The following is a 21,185-nucleotide window of genomic DNA, read 5'->3' as shown; positions in this document are numbered from 1 at the left end:
ATATAAATGTACATTTGTATTCAGGGCATCCAATCTTATATTTGATAAATATGTCACCTGTTTCTTTGAATAATTTAATCACTGGACTAATTCCATCATCAACAAGACCATAATCATTCTTAGGTTAGGACTTGAATTATTTAAGTTTCTACCAGTCTTAGACTGTGACTCCAAATGGTAGAGCTCCCAGACATAATAATTCTAGGGATAATTGGAATCATTTCCTCTGCATTTGTAGATAATAAACAATGGAAATCAGTTTCCCTGTGAAACAGATAAACTCAAAACCTGAGTGGGACGCTCTCCACATTTCAGGATTTTTATTTGCTAAATACAGTCAATTATAGTCAAAATAATTTACTATGTTCCTGCACAGATAAAATGAGATTCTTATAGAAACAAATATAAAAACGTAAGGAATAACAACTGTAATCCAGTAACTTAAATCAAGCAAAGTTAGATTATAGATCATGTTTCAAAATGTGACGATTGTAAACATTCTGATATTAAAGAAATATGTTGTTTCCTTTAAACATTAGATTCATTTATCTTATTCTGAACATTTTTTTTCTTGAATGGAGTCAATCGAATATTTCACTCCTACATGGAGTTTTTCTATAAAGAAAAGCATCACACTAAACAATCATGCATGCTTAATGTGTACACTAGTCTTGCAGTGGCTAGTTTCTCCAGTGTGACAGAAAGCTACTAAGCCACACATCTATGGTTTCTTTAAAATTAAGAAATCATGCATCTGGCAAGAAACTGGAGAACTAAAGATATAAGAAAGAAAAAGAGGTTGGTAGATTCTGTAACATGATTTCTGTGGTAAAGAGTTAATCACACCTGTTCAACCTTTAGAAGATTAAAATCTTAGATTTTGCTGGAAGATATTTCCCTTGACATGTTGACTGAAGCTATCTGGAATTTGTTTTAAATTTTCTTGGTCTGAAACTATTCTGGCACACATCAAACTGTAAATTAGGGAAATATCAAAAACTACCTTCAAGAGCTTTTCATTTGCCATTTTCATGTCTATGTACTTGGTTTGATCTTCTTCCGACATATTTTTAATTATATTTTCTGCTGCTTGTTTCTCCTGCCGGATGTCATCTTCCACAGCTTGAATTAGTTTTTCTTTGCTGCATCACAAAAATAAATACTTTGTAAACCCGATTCACTTTTTTTTTTGCATTCTAATTATTTTTAAATTTAGAACAGCAGTAAATGTCACACTAAAGAGAGTGAAAGCAAAAAGAAAGAAATAACAACAAAAAGTAAAGTTTTCTTTGACTTCTAATGGCTTCATGGCTATATACAGTTTTCTAAGGGACACATAGAAATGCCACTGTCAACTACAGGGATTTTTTGGTTTCAAGCTGTTGTTTTTTTTTTAAAAAAGTAAACAATATTATGCCTATTTTTAGCTAATATTTCATATTTTGTCCTTCCTACCACAAAAAATGGCAGGAAATTAAAATTAAACAATGTGTTTGGAGAGTTCTCTTGAGACCACAAAAAGGATCATAAAGTCCACAATTTGTTTACACTAACTAAAACCTGAAACTGCTGAGGTGGTTTGGGAAAAGGACCTGACTATTAGAGAAAGTATGACAGAAACAGTATTTCCTCACACTGGTCAGATCCTTATTATGAAGCTTATTTAGTATTTGTTAACTCTTTTTTCCTGACCTTTGATATAAAATCAAGCACATGCCTGCTTCCTTTTAAAAACAAAATTTATAGACAGGCTATGCTGTGTGCCAGGACTGATTTTTTTTTTACTGCTAGTGGCAGTCACCATCCCCATTAAAGAATGAAGAACTCTCCCTTTCTAGCCTTAGCATTTGTATCCAATACAAACGTATTTTATGGGAAATTCTAGATTACTCCGCCCTCACCTTGCAATTTAATGTCATAAAACTGCACAGATCATATTCAAAAGTCTTCTTGATTGGTTGCAAGCCTCTAACTCATAGATGATCACAAATAGTCAATCTTTTGCTAAAGGTGTCCTGCACTTTATTTTAAACTTCCTCCCTGCTAATTGGGTACAAAGGTTGCAGCCAAGTGCAGAAACATTGCAACTTTCCTCTCGTCTTTTTCAATCACAGGAAAATATGCAAGTATGATATTCCGAAGAAAAATTAAGAAGGTATGATATTTACAAATAAATCATGGTACATTTGTGTGATAACAAAGTTTGCTTCATAATCCGGTAGAATATATATATACTGTCTGGTTCTGATATTTTATAAAATTCAGAAAAGATACTGAACGATTTATGTTTTGGGGGAAGTCATATTTAACTCTACTGTTACCTTGAAGCTGTATTTTGTTTTTAAACCACCTAGAACGTAACAAAGATTGCTTTGGCAATAAATAAGAAACCTTGAGAAATAGCATATACTTGATTTTTTTTTAAAAAAAATGGCTGAAGTTAAGATTGAGAGATACTTTCACCATGAAACTTTACTGCAACCTTGGTTTTGTTTCTCTGGCAACTGCACTGTATAAAATAAACATCTTATTAACTGTTTATTTTATCAATTCTTGAGAGATTTATGCAGTTTTCTTTATAAAGAATGGTCACATAAATTGCATCACAACAATGAGAGATGACTCTCTGCTAAAGTGGAACCATTTTAGACCTCATTTGGGAGCAAGAAGCAATGCTCTTAAATTATTGAAGCTGCATTTAGAAAATACTTGTTACTACTTTATAAAAATGTACAACAAAATTAATTAGCAGAAGCAATGCATTTTTATGAAGTGAAGTGCTTGTACTTTTAGCAAGTGGACTTGGCATGTAACCTTTGAATTCTTTAAAAAAATAATTGCTGTTTGGTTTGTCAGCTAGAGATGCTTTAGAGAGAAAATCATATCTACTTTGAAACATGGAAGGAGCACATTTCACAGGCTTTCTCCTACCTAGTCACATTTTCTGTAAGAAAAAACACTCTGAAATTGGGGAGATGACTTAGAAAGTTCTACATTATTGAAACATAAAGGCGGGGATTCTGCCTCCCACATATGCATTCTGTATGGGATAGATTAGTCAATCACCGAACACAGGTAAGAGCCTATTTGCGGACTTACCTTGTGGCAATAAGAGCGGCCAAACGTAGACATTGTGCTGCTCTTATTGCGTCCGCGGATAACCGCCCTGCCGCCCTGTTTAGGGTGACTCGCTCCCTCTTATCGCAGGGGGCGCGGGAGACACCCTTACAGGGTAGAGCAGAGGAGTTTGGGGAATATCTTCAGGACAAAATCGATCAGATCCGGAGCGGGTGGACCTCCGTCAGTGGACCAGACGAGCCGCCAACAGCGAGTCTTGAGAGACCATTCTGGGAGGAGTTTGACTCTGTTGCCCCCGAGGATTTGGACAGGCTGCGTGGACGGCTGCGACCCACCACTTGTTTAACGGACCCGTGCCCCTCCTGGCTGGTACTGGCAGCCTGGGAGGTGACACGAGGCTGGCTCCTGGGCCTGGTGAGCGCCTCACTGAGCCTGGTGAGCGCCTGGTGAGCGCCTCACTGAGCGAGGGATACTTACCAACCGCCTTGAAAGAGGCGGTGGTGAGACCCTTGCTCAAGAGGCCTGCGCTCGACCCAACGGAGCTAGCTAACTATCGTCCAGTCTCCAACCTTCCCTTTCTGGCGAAGGTTGTCGAGAATGTGGTGGCGCAGCAGCTCCCGCGACACCTAGACGAATCCGACTATCTAGACCCACGCCAGTCCGGCTTCCGACCCGGGCACAGCACTGAGACAGCCTTGGTCGCGTTGGTCGATGATCTCTGGAGGGCCAGAGATAGGGGCTGCTCCTCTATCCTGGTCCTATTAGACCTCTCGGCGGCTTTTGATACCATCGACCATGGTATCCTATTGCGCCGGTTGGAGGGGATGGGAGTCGGAGGCACCGTTTTGCGGTGGTTCGGCTCCTACCTCTCCGACCGGAAGCAATGTGTGTTGACAGGGGGGCAGAGATCGTCCCTGAGGCCACTCACTTGTGGGGTGCCACAGGGGTCGGTCCTCTCGCCTCTCCTGTTCAACGCATATGTGAAGCCGCTGGGTGAGATCATCCGTGGTTTTGGGGTTGAGTACCATCTCTACGCTGATGATACTCAGCTGTATATTTCAACCCCAAACCACCCCAACGAGGCTGTCGAAGTGATGTCCCGGTGTTTGGAAGCCGTCGGGGTCTGGATGGGGGACAACAGACTTAAACTCAACCCCTCCAAGACCGAGTGGCTGTGGTTACCGGCGCCTCGGTTCAGCCAGCTGACTCCATCGCTGGCCATAGGGGGCGAACAATTGTCCCCTGTGGAGCGGGCGCGCAATTTGGGCGTCCTCCTTGATGCCCGGCTGTCAATGGAGGACCATGTGGCAGCCGTGGCGAGGGGGGCGTTCCACCAGGTTCGCCTGGTGCGCCAATTGCGCCCCCTACTGGACCGGAGTGCCCTGCGCACGGTCACTCATGCGCTGGTGACGTCTCGCCTGGACTACTGCAATGCTCTCTACATGGGGCTTCCCTTGGGACGCATCCGGAGACTGCAGCTAGTTCAGAACGCAGCCGCGCGGGTTATTATGGGAAGTACACGTTACTCCCACGTAACACCTCTCCTGCGCGAGCTGCACTGGCTACCTGTGGCCTTTCGGGTGCGTTTCAAGGTATTGATCACCATCTTTAAAGCGCTCCATGGCAGTGGGCCTAGTTACCTGCAGGATCGCATCCTACCACACACGTCCCTGCGGCCTATCCGCTCACACAGAGAGGGGCTCCTCCTGGTGCCGTCTGCTGGTCAATGCCAGCGGGCGACACCTAGGAGTAGATCCTTCTCTGTGATGGGCCCAACCCTCTGGAATGACCTCCCCCCTGACATTCGAACTACCACCGACCTCCGTTCCTTCCGGCAAAAGTTAAAGACTCACCTATTTCAATCAGCTGGCCTGGCACTTTCTTAGTTTTACCTCCCGGGGATTTATTCATTTTAATTGGGTTTGGGGTTTTAAAAGTTTTTATTATACTATATATTATATTTAATATTTATTATTCCATGTACAGTCTGCAACCTCCTCCACCTACCTACTTATTTAATTATTTAACTGTTTTGCATGTATTTTATAACGTATTTTAGTGACTGTACACCGCCCCGAGTCCCTTTCGGGAGAGGGGGCGGTCTATAAATATGAATAATAAATAAATAAATAAATACCTTTGCAAAAGTTTCCATGTATCATTATTCCAAACAAAAAGCAGAATTTGGGAATATGAGAGTATGAAAGATTACTGTGTGCATCTCTCTGTGTAGGTATATGTGTTTTTGCCTACATGATGCACAGTAATCTATCTTTTATAAAGTCAGAATAAAAGTTTTCTTCCATACATAGGTCATCAGATGGTTGAATGGATGATTTAGGGATGAAAACAATAGTACTTCAATTTCGATGTTTTAATTCAACTCAATAATTCTATTCATTTATTTTGCTTTGCAATAGACTTCCATACATGTTATGGCCACAAATCATGACCCAAAGAACAAATAATAGCTCCTTAGTTTCCTATGTTAAATCCTCAGTTGTTACTATTTGAATTATATCAAAAATTAACAGATTTTGAACATGAAGTTTGCTTGGCTCCCAATACTGGTTGCAGTTCTCTTCCTTCATCCTCTCAGTACTGAATGCAGTGATATTTCTCAAACTGTAAGTTATCATTTTTTTAGCCACTTGTTAAAGAAGCTGTTAGCTCCCAATTTCTAATTAGATGAGAATGAAATTTAGATCCAATGGAGCTTTTTTTATGATGCCATTCAATTTTAATAAAAATATGTTTTAGAACGTGTATAAACTTGTGATATTTATAAAATATAATGATCACATATTTCTATTAATACTATCAGTCATTCCACTGCTCTTCCACATATATATGCTCAGAGCACGTCACACATTCCATACCAAAAATAAAGAATGCTTCTTCAGGATGTTAAGGAAGTTAGAGAATATTTATTCTGTAAGAGTTTAGAGATTCAATATAGCACTGTGCATTTTGTAATATTCAGATTCAATTCCTTCAAGTGTCATATTCTGCTGCATATATAGTGTCCATTACAAATCACAATGACGTATAAATAGATCTGAGGCATGATGTATTTATTGCAGAAGATGCTATTATGTACCACATTTGACCTATGCCAAAGAGCGAAGCAGCATTCCTATAGTTTACATAATTTGCAATAGTTGCACCATGATGTCTGATGCAAATAATTAACAATTTAAAATGGTCACATTGGCATGCTGGTATGATGCATATGTCAACACGTGGTGTCCTTTGCATCCTTTGGCAGCCCTAGAGATTTTTAGAATGAAACAGCTCCTTATGCCAAAAGATAATTTTCAGATTAGGTTACATGGAAATGTCACATGCATTATGCTTCCTTTTCCATTACAGAAAGCTTTTTAAAGACTTGGAGTATGGAAATTTTAAAGTATCGGGAATCAACATTCATGATCAATTTCTTTCTTGTATATAGTATACTTGGAATGAAAATATTCCTAACTAGAAGCAGCATATAAATGTCATTGCTCTGATTTGGGTAGTGTTTATTTTGTTGTTCTCTATTGCTACTTTTCTATCTTATGGAATTTGTTGTCACAAGGTTCTTTATTTTATTATCTAAACTATGTGAATTTCTTTTTGAGCTGACAGTCACTTTTTAAACAACACATATTATACAGATTTGTAAAAGATTTTTGTAAATAATATGTTATGATATTTCCATAATTGTTTTTTTCTCTATTTAACAGGTAAACTATCAGGAAGTGGCAAAAAATTATTCTTCCGTTCCTTCTAACCTAAACAAAGACATTTCTGTGTTATATCTTAGTTGTAACAATATTACTTTAGACAAGAATGACATCGTAAGACTTTGGCAGTACAATAATCTCTCAGAACTCTATTTGAACAACAACTCTATTGTTGTTGCTTCTAATTACAGCTTTAAAAAGCTTTTACACTTAAAAATTCTTGATGTCAGTAATAATTATATAAAAACAGTTGAAAAAGCAGCATTTGCTGGTTTGAATGAATTGCAGATTCTGAATCTACAAAATAACAAAATTACACAATTAAATTCTAATATATTTGCAGGGCTAAACAAGTTGAAAGTCCTAAATTTACAAAACAATTTGCTAAAAGATTTTCATGTTGAGCAAAAATTTAATTCAATATGTATTAAATTAAAAGGAAATGTGTGGACTTGTTCATGTGACCTTAGTTTACAACATTGGCTGAATAACTCTACTGTGATAATGGGTAGGTCAATATATATTTACTTGATTATTTTTCCATTTCTAAAAGTAATTTCAGAATTGCTTTCTGAAATTCCTAATTTGGGAGTCAAAAACTATAAAAGAAAACTGCATATTGGAACAGCCTAAGAGATTTGGCTTATATACAACATTAATGTGATTTCCAATCAACTGGATTGTGAAATTAGCTTATATAACTGAGTTTTTTATTTATTTATCATGTACTCATTTATGCACAATGCTAGCATGCTTGAAAGTAAAACTTAATATTGGCAAGGTTCTTTGTCTAATACTGCAGGACCTGGTTTGGGCTCATTCCAATCACATATGAAGCATTTAGGCATGGTTTACTACTCTTGTTAACATCCCCATATGAAACTAAATATAGCCTTCATATTTTAAAGTATTCATAATAGCAAATTCAAAAGTTATCTGATTAGCCAAGTGGGTTAGAAAAAAGGGTTGGACAGCGAACCAGAAATGCATTCAGAATGATGAATTTCGGTAAAATAACTTTGCATGCTTCAACTAATGCCATCTACCAGATCTGAGCTGAAAAAAAAATCAAGAGGACCACTAGATGATAGCATACAGAAAACTTTAATGGCTGTCATCTGGTACCGTAGTTGTTCAAAGTTTTTCAACACAGATCTGATAATCCTGCATTTCAGTATCTCCTTATAAGTGAATCACTTTGGGTTCTAAAGAATATCCTTCTAGGAAATCAATTAATGCAATTTAAACAGATAATTAACACAATAATATACGTCATTCAGTTTTTTTATAATGATACAGTTAAGACAACATATTTATACATTTTTACTCAGAAATTGTTTTCCTTAGATGTCCAGTTTTTGAGATATACTGCACACATTACTAGAATTGATTTTCTACTGTAACATCTTCCAGATGACCATCTAATGAATTATTCCATTACTGAGGCCGACAGTGATGGAATATATCTTTGAATTAGCTATTTACTAAATTTAGCACCAAGAAAGTGGTATTTCACTACGAAATTCTTCTGATACATGCAAACCAGTTGTTAATGAGTAAGATCAGTAAAATTGGACAGCATTTCTTGAAGTTCTCAAATGAAGTTTGCTTTCTGTGCATTAATACGAAATATTTTCTGTTGATACGTTTAGCTGGTTAACTGTTCTAAAAGTCTACTGGTTTCGTTTGCTGGCTTTCTTTTCTGTTAGATTAAAATGAATATAAATTAATTTAGGTTTATTATGTTACATACTATTTACTTTGCTCCACTCTGTTAATCATATTGTGCTATTTCATCCATTTTTTAAATTTATAAACTAAACAATATTTTTAATATAAAAAGTTTAGCTTTGTACAAGATTGCAGGCCAAACATTTTAATGCTAATACTGAATATACTTACAGAAAATGTGGACAATACTATGTGCCCTATTCCAGTTCCTCTGAAAGAATACCCTATCACAAATACATTAAATTGTAAACAAATGGGAATATCTGGAACAACTGTCTCACCTTTTATTTCTATTAATACTACCTACGGCACTACGTATAATTATACAAATGGATCAGCATATTCAGGTACATTTCAGTTTAAATAAACAATTAAGTGTATAGTGGGGCACATTGTTTCAGAAAAAATGTCAAAAATAATATAATTCATTTTGATTTTAAAGCATTGAATATTTTTGAACATAAAAAATATATGTAGGTCTCCTAACTAGGAAAAAAAAGAATGTGCAGAGTTTTGAGTTTTACCAATATTCATTGAGGAAATCAACTTAGATTGTTTAAATATTCCACTGACTGTTCTGCATTCATACAAATCAAAACCTTTATAACATATTGCTTTCCATTTAAAAATAGCCTTTGTCAAATTTGCCCTCAAATGCCTGCAATGTTTTAGCTGAAACTTGGTACATTCATAAAAATCTAGGAGTCCACTTGAATAAATGAAGCTCCAAGCCACATAATTGAGACAAGGAGCAACTTCTACCAAACTAAAAGCTTATCATTCAGATATATGGGCAGATGCATTCATGCATAATGCCAGGTTCAATTCTGTTTTATTTTTTATTTTTGTTCTTGTAAAGGACTGGTAGCTGCCTTTTTCTCTGGTGTATCCGGAATAGTCAACTACAGAGTGTTTTCATAAAAGGTTGTTTTTCTCTCAACCTTCCTTCTTCCCAGCTTGGTTATTTCAGTCATGCTTTAAATTTTAAACAAGGAAATAATTTTATGGGCACCACTTAACCGAAACAATCTTTTCCCTAGCAGAGCATAACTGAACATGCTAAATTGCAAGGTGTTCTGAGTATCTTTACATGCATATTGGTAAACTACAGTTAATCAGATAATCTGGATAGTTCAACATTCCAATTATCTATTATAAGTCCATTTGAGCATAAATTTTTGGCTTTGGCTGTCTGATATGGCAACAATTTCCTCTCATGAAAGTCAAATAGAACCCAGTTGTAGGATTGGCACTATACTCATATCAAAGGGCCAACTAAGTGAGCCATTAGTCTTGAATAAACTAGACCATGATTTAGGCAGGTACCAGAGATCCATGTGGACAGTCATTATGTGGATTACTCATTGATCTATTATTAATTCAGTTGAAATTCCATATTTGATATTTAAAAGTATCATGCCAGTTGACAAGTTTGATAAATAATAACAATTACACTATAATAGTCACTTAAAATTGCTTTAAATGTTTACAGCATTTATTATGTCTTTTTTTTTAAAGGCAGATAATCTAAAGTCCATGTTTCTCATAAGGAAGAAACTGCTTAATCAGATCAATAGACATTAATAAATGGCCTCTGGAAATCAAGCAATTTCTCAGAAAGTTTGTGTAGAAAAGACAGTTATGGATGAGGACTACATATTATAAATATTTTATTTCAACCTCCAGGTATTCAGCCCATTGGCAAAAGCTGGACTTTTTTGATGGGTGTCCTATTAGTTATCCTCAGCACTACAGCACTGATTATTGCTGCTATCAAGTTTCCGATGTGGTACCGTTATTTAAGAAGCTATAATCACAGACATCTCCAAGAAAAAGAAGAATCTGAGCTGTTTGAAGAAACGTTCACACCTCAATTATGCATGCCCCCACAAGCATCAGAGACTAATGAAGAAGAGTCTATAGTTGTCTTTGAACAATTCCGTCCATATGTTCCAGAAGATGATGGATTTATTGAAGACAAATATATTGATCCATAAATGTTTACCATATATATTATAGACTTAAACTATTTCTGTTATTAGCACAGAATTGTGCCCTTCATTGTCCTATATATAGGACAAAAATACACACACACAATCTGTGTTGTTTTTCATTGATCAATTTCATGTGATCTAAACATATTAAAAAAAACATCACAACTTTAATTTAGCAGATATTGATATGATGGATTCCTAATGCAATGAATTAAATTTCTGTGGTAATTTATTAAATTTGTTTTATGATGTCCAAGTTATTTGCAATTATTTACATAATCAATCTCTGAGGGAATGGGCGTTTAAGAAATAGGAAATATAAATAAAATTTTGTGCAAATGAGAATGCATGCAACAATACAATACAAAAATGTGGTTATGATCGTGGAGCACTGCTTTTGTCAATCTGCTCTCCTCTACTTCAGAGGCCACTGACTGCACTGAATTACTCCACACTTAATAAGAGCTGCTTCACAATATTTATACAAATTCTTGTGACTACTATTGTTTTTTAGTGTGGTAAATATGGAAATTGTGAAAGGCTTCTTCAAATGATTGAAAACAAACACTGGACAAACTGCAATGGATATGAAAATGCCATTGTACATTTACAAAAAAGTGAATTTAGGTACTTACCTCTGTCTTTCTGTAAAAATAATGTCTATGCTCTGAGCTTCACGGTCATTTTGAGCTTTTAACTATTAAAAAAGACAAAATCATTGGTAATATCACCATATATGCACTAAATAATACCAATACTGAAATGAGACATCAGTTTTATGCTTACCAGGTTATAGTCATTCATTACTTCTTCCATTTCAGTATTTGTGTTAAGTTTATCTACCAACTAAATCAACAAGAAAAGTTAATTAATCCTTTATGTAATCTTATATAGGAACAAAATCAAAGACATTATTGCTTAGCATAGTTCAGTGATGGCGAACCTTTTAGATACCGAGTGCCCAAACTGTGTGCGCGTGCACGTCCAAACTGAAAGGTACGTGTGTGCATGCAAATGTGTGCATGCACGGACATGCGTTAAAATGTGCACACATGTGCAGACATGCGCTTGCACATGAATGGACATGAGTGCCTGTTTAGCAGAGACCTGAAGACTAGCTGGCCGGTGGGAGTCTGGTCATCCCAACACTGGAAGCGCAGCAAGAAATAAGATCTTTTTCTTTCGTGAGCTTCTCTTTCGTCGTTTGCAGGTAAACAGAAGCTCATGAATGAAACGCCATGGAGATGTGACCTGTGGTGATGGCACGTGTGCCAGCAGAGGTTCTGTGTGCCACCTCTGGCACATGTGCCATAGATTCGCCCTGCCAGACATAGTTACTGGCAAATCTGCATTGATCTGAACTAGATTAGAGAAATAATAGTTGGGAAGGTATTTACAAATGCTATTCAAAATTGTGTCCAATTTTCATACTGCATAATTCAATCTAAATTATCTATGAAACAATAACATACCATATTGTAGTCTGCCAACTGTCCTTGAAATTCTTTGATTTCACTAGCTAAAGATTCTGCTCTAAGAGCACAAGAAAACACAAGATTATTACACAGTCTAGCAATGAATGGAATTTAAAACAAGCTCAGCTGTACACTTCCAACCCAAAAGTTACTCATAAATATGAATCCATAGAGAACAAGTGTATTTATAGATTTTGATGTGCAGTTTACCTTTTTTCATAGGACAGATAGACAGAATTCTCCTGGTTATACATATCAACTTCTTTCTGAAGCTTAGTGATTTCTGCGCTAAGCTCATTTATTTTACCTCTATAAGAAAAGAAATAGATGATCATATTAACATGTTTACTTTAATCTTCGGTATGGCTGAAATTTTATATAATTTAACTTGAGATAGTACTTGAGAGAACCAAATGTACTACAAATACTGCTACATCTTTTTCATTTTGACAATAAAGGACTAAATAGAATGTGCACTAAATTGGATTTATTCAGGGACTTGCAGTCTTGATTTTAATTTTAAAATAGTTAGGATTTTTAAGAGGGCCTTTTAAAATTTCCACATGAGTGTTCTGAAATATGAATTTAATATAAAAGAGGTTATGTTTATCATTGACCAATTTGTCAATATTGTATTATTTTAGGGTCAGCTAGTTTTTCCTAGGGTAAGAACTATTACAGATTTTGCATAGATGCCTTTACAAAAAAAATGATGTTTTTATAGTTATCAATTCTCTCATTACAATGGCAGAATGAAAATCCTTAAATTAAACATAGCTAAGGGTGTTTAATTAGACTGACTCTGCTACCAAGTCTTGATACTACAATTTTTTTTTCAATGTAGTGGACTATTATACAACATTTGAACCAACCCCATCTCATCTAACTAGTGATAAATTCTTTCACATACCTAAGCACTCCAAGGTAATAGGATTTGTCCATAATTTGTCTCTGTGGACCTAAGGAAAAATATTATTCTGATGTGACAAAAAGATTTGATTAAAAATAGAGAAACGATTCTTGCAAAACAACAAAATTATCATATAGAGAAGATATTTATTCACTAATGAAAAAAATCCTAAAAGATTAATGATAATATATTATGTATAAAATTAGAAAAGTACCATGTTTACTAGAAAATAAGACCCGGTCTTATATTTTTGGGGGGCTCCAAAATAAACACTAGGGCTTATTTTGGGGGAAACACGGTATAGGCCCTGATATATTTGCTCTGCTCTGGCTAACAGAATCCAGATTCAATCTAGCATTGAAGGTGCTGCTTATTCTATATTAAAATCTACATTATTTTAATCTTTGTTATGGTCAACTAAATACATTGTACACTGCCCCGGGTACCCACCTCTGGCCCGCCACTGCTGATCCGTAGCTGTTGCCTCACCCCAGCCAGCTCATCATGGATGGCTTGCCCCAAGAGATTTGCTCCAGGGCAACTCACCCTGCGAGACAACTAGCCACAAGTGAGATAATTGTACTGGAGTGCTGGGGTCTCATTGCAGGTTTGGCTGGTGCCGGCCACCCCCTCCGCCTCCTTGTCCTTGCAGAGTGAGCTGTCTTGCAGCAAGTCATTCGGGGTGAGCAGGCTGGAACAAGCTGTTGGTGGTGACCCATGGTGGTGACTCAGCCAGGGCAAGCCAGTGGCAGTGAGCTAGCAGCAGAGAACTGGCATTGGCAAAGTATCCTATTCTGTCCCCTGGAACATGAATGTATAAACATTCATAATAGTGAAAGAACCTAATCTTGTGACTAAGAAGTAATTACCACTTTATAATCTCTTGGTAATGCCACCCTTGGAATACTGCATTTAGTTTTGGTCGCCACGATGTAGAAAAGATGTGGAGACTCTAGAAAGAGTGCAGAGAAGAGCAACAAAGATGATTAGGGGACTGGAGACTAAAACATATGAAGAACGCTTGCAGGAACTGGGTATGTCTAGTTTAATGAAAAGAAGGACTAGGGGAGACATGATAGCAGTGTTCCAATATCTCAGGGGTTGCCACAAAGAAGAGGGAGTCAAACTATTCTCTAAGGCACCTGAGGGTAGAACAAGAAGCAATGGGTGGAAACTAATCAAGGAGAGAAGCAACTTAGAACTGAGGAGAAATTTCCTGACAGTTAGAACAATTAATCAGTAGAACAGCTTGCCTCCAGAAGTTGTGAATGCCCCAATGCTGGAAGTCTTTAAGAAGATGTTGGCTAGCCATTCGTCTGGAACGGTATAGGGCAGTAATGGCGAACCTATGGCACACGTGCCACAGGTGGCACGCGGAGCCATTTGTCAGGGCACGCGAGGCGCTGCCCTGTTAGCCTGCCAGCGTGCATGTGCGCGCTGGCCAGCTGAGTTCAGCCTTTTTAAAAGCCATTTTTCGCCCTCCCCAGGCTCCAGAGGCTTTATAGGAGCCTGGGGAGGGTGAAAACAGCCTCCCTCTGCCCCCCCGGAGGCATCAGGGAAGCCTCCGGACAGTCCCTGAAGCTTTCGGAGCGCTCAAAACGATCCTCCGAGCAAACCAGAAGTGACTTCCGGTTTGCTCGGAGAGTCGTTTTGAGCACTCCGAAGACTTCAGGGACTGTCCGGAGGCTTCCCTGACGCCTCCGGAGGGCATCCTGGGGAGGCTTTTTCGCCCTCCCCAGGCTGCTATAAAGCCTCTGGAGCCTGGGGAGGACATGTGGCAAGTCTAGCATATCAGATCTAATCAGAAGGAGGTGTTACAGAGAGAATGTGTCTCAGAAGTACCTAGATCTCAAATCTTAAAGAGCTATAAAGATGACAACCAGCAGCTTACATTGTACCCAGAAGCAAGTGGCTATCAGTACACTCTTGGAGTAAAGTTGTTGCATGAATACTTTAATATATACCATTTCCTATTTGATCCACTGCCTTCTGGACCTAGCAGACTTCTCCTCTGAAGTAACTAGGAAGGTTGCTAAATTCTATCCAATAACAATTGCTGCACGGAAAACTTGGATCTAATGGAATAGAGTTTACATTCCTATTAGATTAGATATTGTTGTATATATTAATTATTTAACCTTTTAATTTTCAATTAATTTTTACCATGTAATGGTTTTAACCTTTGAATGGAAATAAAAAGATAAATGAGGTTGATGTTTTTGTTCTTTCGTATCTCAAAATACCTTTCATTCCTGTTTTCATTCCACTCAGTCCTTGCTGTGTCACTGGACGGTCTGCAACTTTAATCTGAGAGGACAAAACCACACCAGTTCCTATGGATCCACCACGTGTACCAGGCCTGGATGTACCTGGCGGCATCTGATACGGAAATCAAAATAAATAGAAAAACATAATTAAAATAGCACTCCCACAGTGACTTCTGGTTTGCTCGTAGGGTGGTTTTTAGTCCTCCGGAGGCTTCAGGGAAGCCTCCTGATGGTCCCTGAAGCCTCCAGAGGGCTTAAACCGACCCTACGAGCAAATTGGAAGTCCGTTCCCGAACTTCCTGTGTGCCCATAGAGCCGTCTTTTTTGCGCTCTGGAGGGTTCAGGGAAGCTCCTGAAGCCTCCGGAGGGCCTCCGGGGGGGGAAGGCTCTTTTCGCCCTCCCCAGGCTCCTATAAAGCCTCTGGAGCCTGGGGAGGGCGAAAAATGGCTTTAAAAACGCCTCGCGTGCCCTGTCAAGGTATTGTTTTAGATCGTTATGTATACAGAATAGAGTACTATGCTAGTTGGAGTTAAAAAGGGGATAGTGGTAGCCAAAGAAAGGGGTGACACCAGAGAAATCAAGCTGCATCTCATCCAAAATCTAACGAGGTATGGAAGATTCCCATTATACTGGCACATAATTAGCTACAGAGAGGGTATTTCAAAGTAATCTCTTGACACAAATAAACATGTAGAACTGCCTTAATATCATTTGTCTAGCAAAACATATCAGTGCCTACCATATAACTAAATTGGAAAGGGGGAACTGATTCCTTGGTTTTTGAATAAATTAATATTAACTTACCCCTCCTCCAAGTAATGCTGCAGATGGAGGTCGTAATGAGGATGAAGGTGGCCTGGCACTCAGGCCTATTCGTGAAGAAGGACGTGCTGTAGGAGGTTTATGATTACTCGCCATTTCTACTCTTCAAATTTATTTCTAGAAAAAGACAATCACATTTATCCAAAATCCTCCTTAATGAATAGATAACTCTGATCTGCTTAATATTAGCCAGTTATTTTTAAGCAAATAATAATATGCTCTCCATTTTTTAAATTAGAATTACAAATAAGAAGCAATCTTTAGGAAAAGAAATAGTTTGTCTCACTTGCATTGAGAGCAATTACTGAAAGGGGCAATGTTAAAAATAAATTTTAAAAATGCACAAACTGATAAAATGATGCATATCAATGCTGATATTTGGGTACTTGTATAGTGATAATTATAAATCACAGGGGCTGTCAAAATGACAAAACATGGTTTATTAAAGAAGGAGTACATTGAGTGAACATTTTTAAAATTATAAGTGAATGAATAAGTCAGGGGTGGCGAACATGCGGCTCGTGAGCCGCATGCGGCTCGCGGCCAAAATAAATGAGGCTCTTTGTCTCTTACCATTATTTAGTATACTGTGGCTCGGATCGCGCGCTAAACCCGGAAGTACGGTCGACGCGACGACGCTTGCCTCCGCTCCACCAGCTCAGAGCTGGTGGAGGGCAGGCAAGCGTCGTCGCGTCGACCGTACTTCCGGGTTTAGCTCAACAGCGCCCTCTGCTGCGCCCAAAAAAATAATGCTTCAAAGTCTAGCACAGTTGCTGCAGGATTCCGGTGAGGTTCTAATGATTGCTCAAATTAATAATAATGGTTGCATATTGAAGCTCTGGGTTCAGGAGCAGCAGAGTTTTAAATAGGAGAAAACATTTAATTGAATTTCCATGGTTAGTATATTTCCCAAAATTCTACAAGTGTTTTTCTCACAGCCTGTAATTGTAATAGATATCAAAGATAATCCAAACTCATATATATATTATAATACATATATTAGGTTAAAGGAAGATAATATTAGGACCAGGCTTTACCCATGTATAGGTTGTACTCGATTTACAATCACAATCTCGTCACTGAGCAAAGCAGTCATTAAGCGAGATATGTGACTGCTTTGTTTAATGACTGCAAGTGTGGCATTCCTGGTTGTGGTCATCAAGTAATCTTGTAGGTTGTTAGGTGGACAGAGATTCCACTTATTTATGGATTTAAAAGTTATACAGCAGCTCTAATGGGTTTATAAAAATTTATAACAAAAAACACCTGACTGAGCATGTTATATTATGTGTTTAATATATTATTGTTAAAATTATATGCTTTTGTGTGAGTGTTTGTCTGTTTTGGCAGGTCACTGCGTGGTGTGGCTCTCTGACTCTCACAGTTTAAAATTTTGACTCTTTTTGTCGAACTTGTTCGCCACCCCTGGAATAAGTGGTTATTTTATATATTGTATAATTATAGTATACCGGGCACTTAAGTTTACCATAGTGATAATAGTTTGCATTATTTCTGTACTGTTTGCTATTTCTCAATTTTTCAGGAAGGGAATTTGATATTATATCTCCCTTCTAGGAAGGATTAATTAATGGATTTATTAAATCGTTCCATTCCCCCACCCTTCAATCAAAACCAAATAAACCTCTTGGATGAGAAATGTCTTCAAGGAAAAAATAAAATCTAGTTTCCTTGTGAAAAGCATCTCTGGAACAAGCAAAATAACATTTAAGAACATTAATAAATCTTTCCCAGTCAGAATCAACCAAGAGACAGAAGGGTCAACGTACCAGTGATAGGCCAAGCTTATCTAAGCATCTTGTTTACATCTTCAAGGGGAACAAATGAAATGTTTTCATAGCATTTTGTCTTGACAATAGGAGAGTCAGAGCTCTCCTGCTTCTGTTATTAATCTGTGGCTGGCCATAGATTCCCAAACTTGAAGGGATGGCAAGGCAAGTATGTATCTACTGGGATGGAGTGCGGTGGGAAGTAGCTCTTTTAATTTCCATTTCTCCCATCCCATAGCAAAATACATCCATGGGACCAGATAACCGTTGAGGAAGAGAAATGTGTGAGGGGAAGTTATCTTCTCTTCTGTTAACCTCAGCTATGCGTAAGCGCACTAACGTGCCTATCGTCCCTGTCCTAATATTCCCTTGTATATTCCCTTATATACCCAGACCTGTGACAGACCAACACCCAACCCGTGGGACTACTGTATACTTTTTGACAACATGTAGCTTTCTGTAAACTCACTGGGCGCATGTCAAAATGCACCCTAATGGATTAAGCACTACAGAAATTAATCCATTAAGTAAATGCCGTTTTGATGTGTGTGAGGGAATAGATTGGGGAGGGGAAGGGTTCCAGCTAAAGAGCCATTGTCCCCTTTATCGTTTCCTGTCAGCAATGCTTGCAATAAAGAAAAACAAGATCTGCTTCCTCTCAAGTGTGGCAAGAGAAGCTAGGGCAGAAGTGTGGCAGAAAATAACTCCTTTGGTGAAAGTTCTTCAATCCAACAGAACGATGAGAAAATTGACAGAAAACCTGCAGGTCTTCTACTGCCATTAGCTGATGCTAAAAGTGTTTCTCATTGAGCTCCTCATTTGGTAGAGATTATTCTGCTTCACTGCCACAGCAGAAGAGAGGTTAGACATTTGGTCACAAGTTCTTTAAGCTTGCATATATTCCTTCCAGCTTTAATACTGGATAATTTGTATGTTATTGCAGAAAACTCCACAGTATAGCTCAAGTGTGGTCTGAGGATCCCTAGGAGTCCTCCAAGACCCCTTCCAACGAACCATGAAATCAAAATTATTTGCCATCATGTGGTGAAAAATAATACAATATTAAAATCCCATCAAACACTTGTGGAAAGGGACAGTGGTAGTGAATCCATTGATTTTAATTTTTAATAGTAAATACAGGTATTCCTCATGTCCACAACTGAGTCCAACATTTAAGTGAGACAATTGTTAAGTGAATTTTGCCCCATTTTACAATCTTTCTTGCCACAGTTGTTAACTAAATCGTTGCAGTTGATGAACACATCCCACACAAACAAAGCTCTTTGGGAGTTCTCCGTTGATTTTTAAAGTGAGAGAAAAGTTTAAGAAACACTGGCAGAGCTTGTTTTGGCTTAAGATCAGCAACCAATCTGCCTTGCAAACTATCATTTACATTTGGTATTTTGTCAGCCTCCAGTGGTTTGTCGAATAAACTATCCAGACAAGTGACATGATTTATCGTGATGCGACTACACTCTACCTCAAGGCTTTCCCATCTTTCCCATTAGACACCAGTCTATGCCGAAGAAAAGTCATAGCGGAAACCGGGGCGATGCTAATGCGGACTTGCAGTGGGCAGTCCAGGGGCGTCGGTGACTGTCCGATTATTCCTTCCTCTACTCCCCACCCCCAATCCCCGCAGTCAGGCGGACGAATCTAAAGACGCCCCTTTTGCTCCGCGCTTCAAGCTTCGGCCTCTTCTTACCTGATTCTCAGCATGCGCGAAATGCCAAGGCAGCGTTGGCTGCCAGCGAACTGCTTCACGCGCGCGGCACCCGTATCATAGCAACGGGAGGCCGATCAGTTAAAGTGCTCTTTTCCTTTTATTATTCCGGATCTTAAGACAACACGCGATCCTTCCCGTATTTTATCGCGAGATTCCATTCCCCTCCCCCCCGCATAATACATGTGTTTATTACTTTATTAGATTTATGTGCTCCCCATTTCACTTAGAGGCAACTCTAGTTAAAATATATTGTGCTATATTATACTATAGTACACTATACTATTATGTTATGTTGTTATACGTAAACAGCTTACGGCTATAAAGCACTGTGAAGCCGTATATAAGTGAAAGTGCTATTGCTATTTATATGATATATATACGATATATTATTTATAACATTACATATTGGATTGCATAAACATTCACAGAATTAGTGTCTTCTTGCTCATGCAATTATCTCTTTTCGTCTGAGTAGAAATGCGACCATTTCTTCATATACACAACTCCACTTTTTAATGACGGCCCGTTTATTTTTATAGCAGTTTGGTACCCTAATGATGCTGCTGTTGCTATATTGTCAGAGCTATTGCTCTGAAAGTAAATTCACTACTCATGTTAAAAAGATGCTACAAGAAAGCTATAGCAAACCTAAATCTAGTTAAAGGAAGTTAAGATCCATTCATTGCAAAACATCTGGGAAGTGTATATGACTTCAAGTCAGTTGTGGACTCCTGGCGTCTGCCTGAATAAAGTCCTTACAGTTTCTCCGGCAAGATTTCAGAAGTGGTTTGCCGTTGCCTGCTTCCACCGAACCACCAGCACACACTACCCTTCCCCGTTACCTAAATCCTACATTGGGTTCGTTATGGCAGTGCTTATTGACTTATATACAACAAATGTCTGTAGAGATTCTCAGTTATCCAGGTCATGGTTGTCCCAAAGGTGCTTTTTCAGAAGGCAACGTCTTTAAAGATGTCTTCAGAGAAAAAAAACTATTTAAGTCCAGTTGCCTCCTGAAGAAAAAAAAAAGCACCTTTGGGACAGCCATGTCCTGGATGAATGAGAATCTCTACAGACTTTCAGCTATACAATTTGGGATGAACACCCTTTGAATGATTTGGGAGTAGGAATGGATTTCCAGAGGGGGAAAAATGCAGACTACAGGAATCATTAGCAGTACTCAGGTGACCCTGAGGACACAGATATGCTTCAACGACCCTCTAAATGCAAATGGTTAGCTGTTTGCAAGAAATATAAATCCTTCCATTCCCCACTATCCTGCCACAGCTGAAGAAGCTCCTTGGAAGAGAAGTGAAACATCTTCAAAAGGAGAATAAAACAAGAAAAAGCAAGAAAAAAACAGTTGCCTTCTGAAAAAAAAAACCCACCTTTGGAATATACAACGAACGTTAAACGCAAGACCGCCACACTCCCCGCCCCATTAACAAGAAAACTAGGGGACCTCACTCCCCCTCCCTAGTTCTAGGTAGGTCTCCTCCTGTCCTTATTGAGGTCTACGGTATCTTGGGTTATGTAGTCTTCGTCTGTTTCTCGCCGCAGAGAACTGTGGTTCGTCGTCGTTTTCCGGCGCTTGGCGCTGACGTCGTACGCGGGGGGTGGGGGGAGGCAGAAAGCGGGTGGGGAAAGGAAGGGAAGCGGGTGTGGTG

The 21,185-nt window shown here is 38.5% G+C and overlaps 2 protein-coding genes across 4 annotated transcripts in view; one reads left to right on the top strand and one right to left on the bottom strand.

Annotated features, from left to right (window-relative positions):
- The window catches only part of IFT74 (intraflagellar transport 74), a 48,325-nt gene that overhangs the window by 26,961 nt on the left and 179 nt on the right, over positions 1-21,185 (bottom strand). Inside the window, exons 1-9 of one of the 3 annotated variants that reach the window (XM_081940189.1) lie at positions 20,907-21,092; positions 15,988-16,122; positions 15,160-15,295; positions 12,917-12,965; positions 12,217-12,315; positions 12,004-12,064; positions 11,318-11,377; positions 11,167-11,228; positions 1,004-1,142 (exon numbers count right to left, since the gene is read on the bottom strand). In XM_081940189.1, coding sequence (XP_081796315.1) covers positions 1,004-1,142; positions 11,167-11,228; positions 11,318-11,377; positions 12,004-12,064; positions 12,217-12,315; positions 12,917-12,965; positions 15,160-15,295; positions 15,988-16,101 — 720 coding nt within the window. In that variant the 5' untranslated portion in view covers positions 16,102-16,122; positions 20,907-21,092. Of the gene's footprint in view, positions 1-1,003; positions 1,143-11,166; positions 11,229-11,317; positions 11,378-12,003; positions 12,065-12,216; positions 12,316-12,916; positions 12,966-15,159; positions 15,296-15,987; positions 16,123-19,497; positions 19,640-20,906; positions 21,093-21,185 lie in introns of those variants that run through there. The other 2 variants (XM_081940188.1, XM_081940187.1) reach the window with 2 other exon arrangements.
- On the top strand, positions 5,622-10,534 carry LRRC19 (leucine rich repeat containing 19; the record flags this gene model as incomplete). Its single annotated transcript, XM_081940419.1, has 3 exons — positions 5,622-5,705; positions 6,807-7,314; positions 10,224-10,534. 3 exons carry the CDS (start codon positions 5,622-5,624, stop codon positions 10,532-10,534), a joined length of 903 nt encoding a protein of 300 aa, XP_081796545.1.

Source organism: Natrix helvetica (assembly GCF_964273705.1).
Source record: "Natrix helvetica genome assembly, chromosome: 2".
Classification (NCBI taxonomy): domain Eukaryota; kingdom Metazoa; phylum Chordata; class Lepidosauria; order Squamata; family Natricidae; genus Natrix; species Natrix helvetica.
This window is presented reverse-complemented; position numbering and strand designations above follow the sequence as displayed.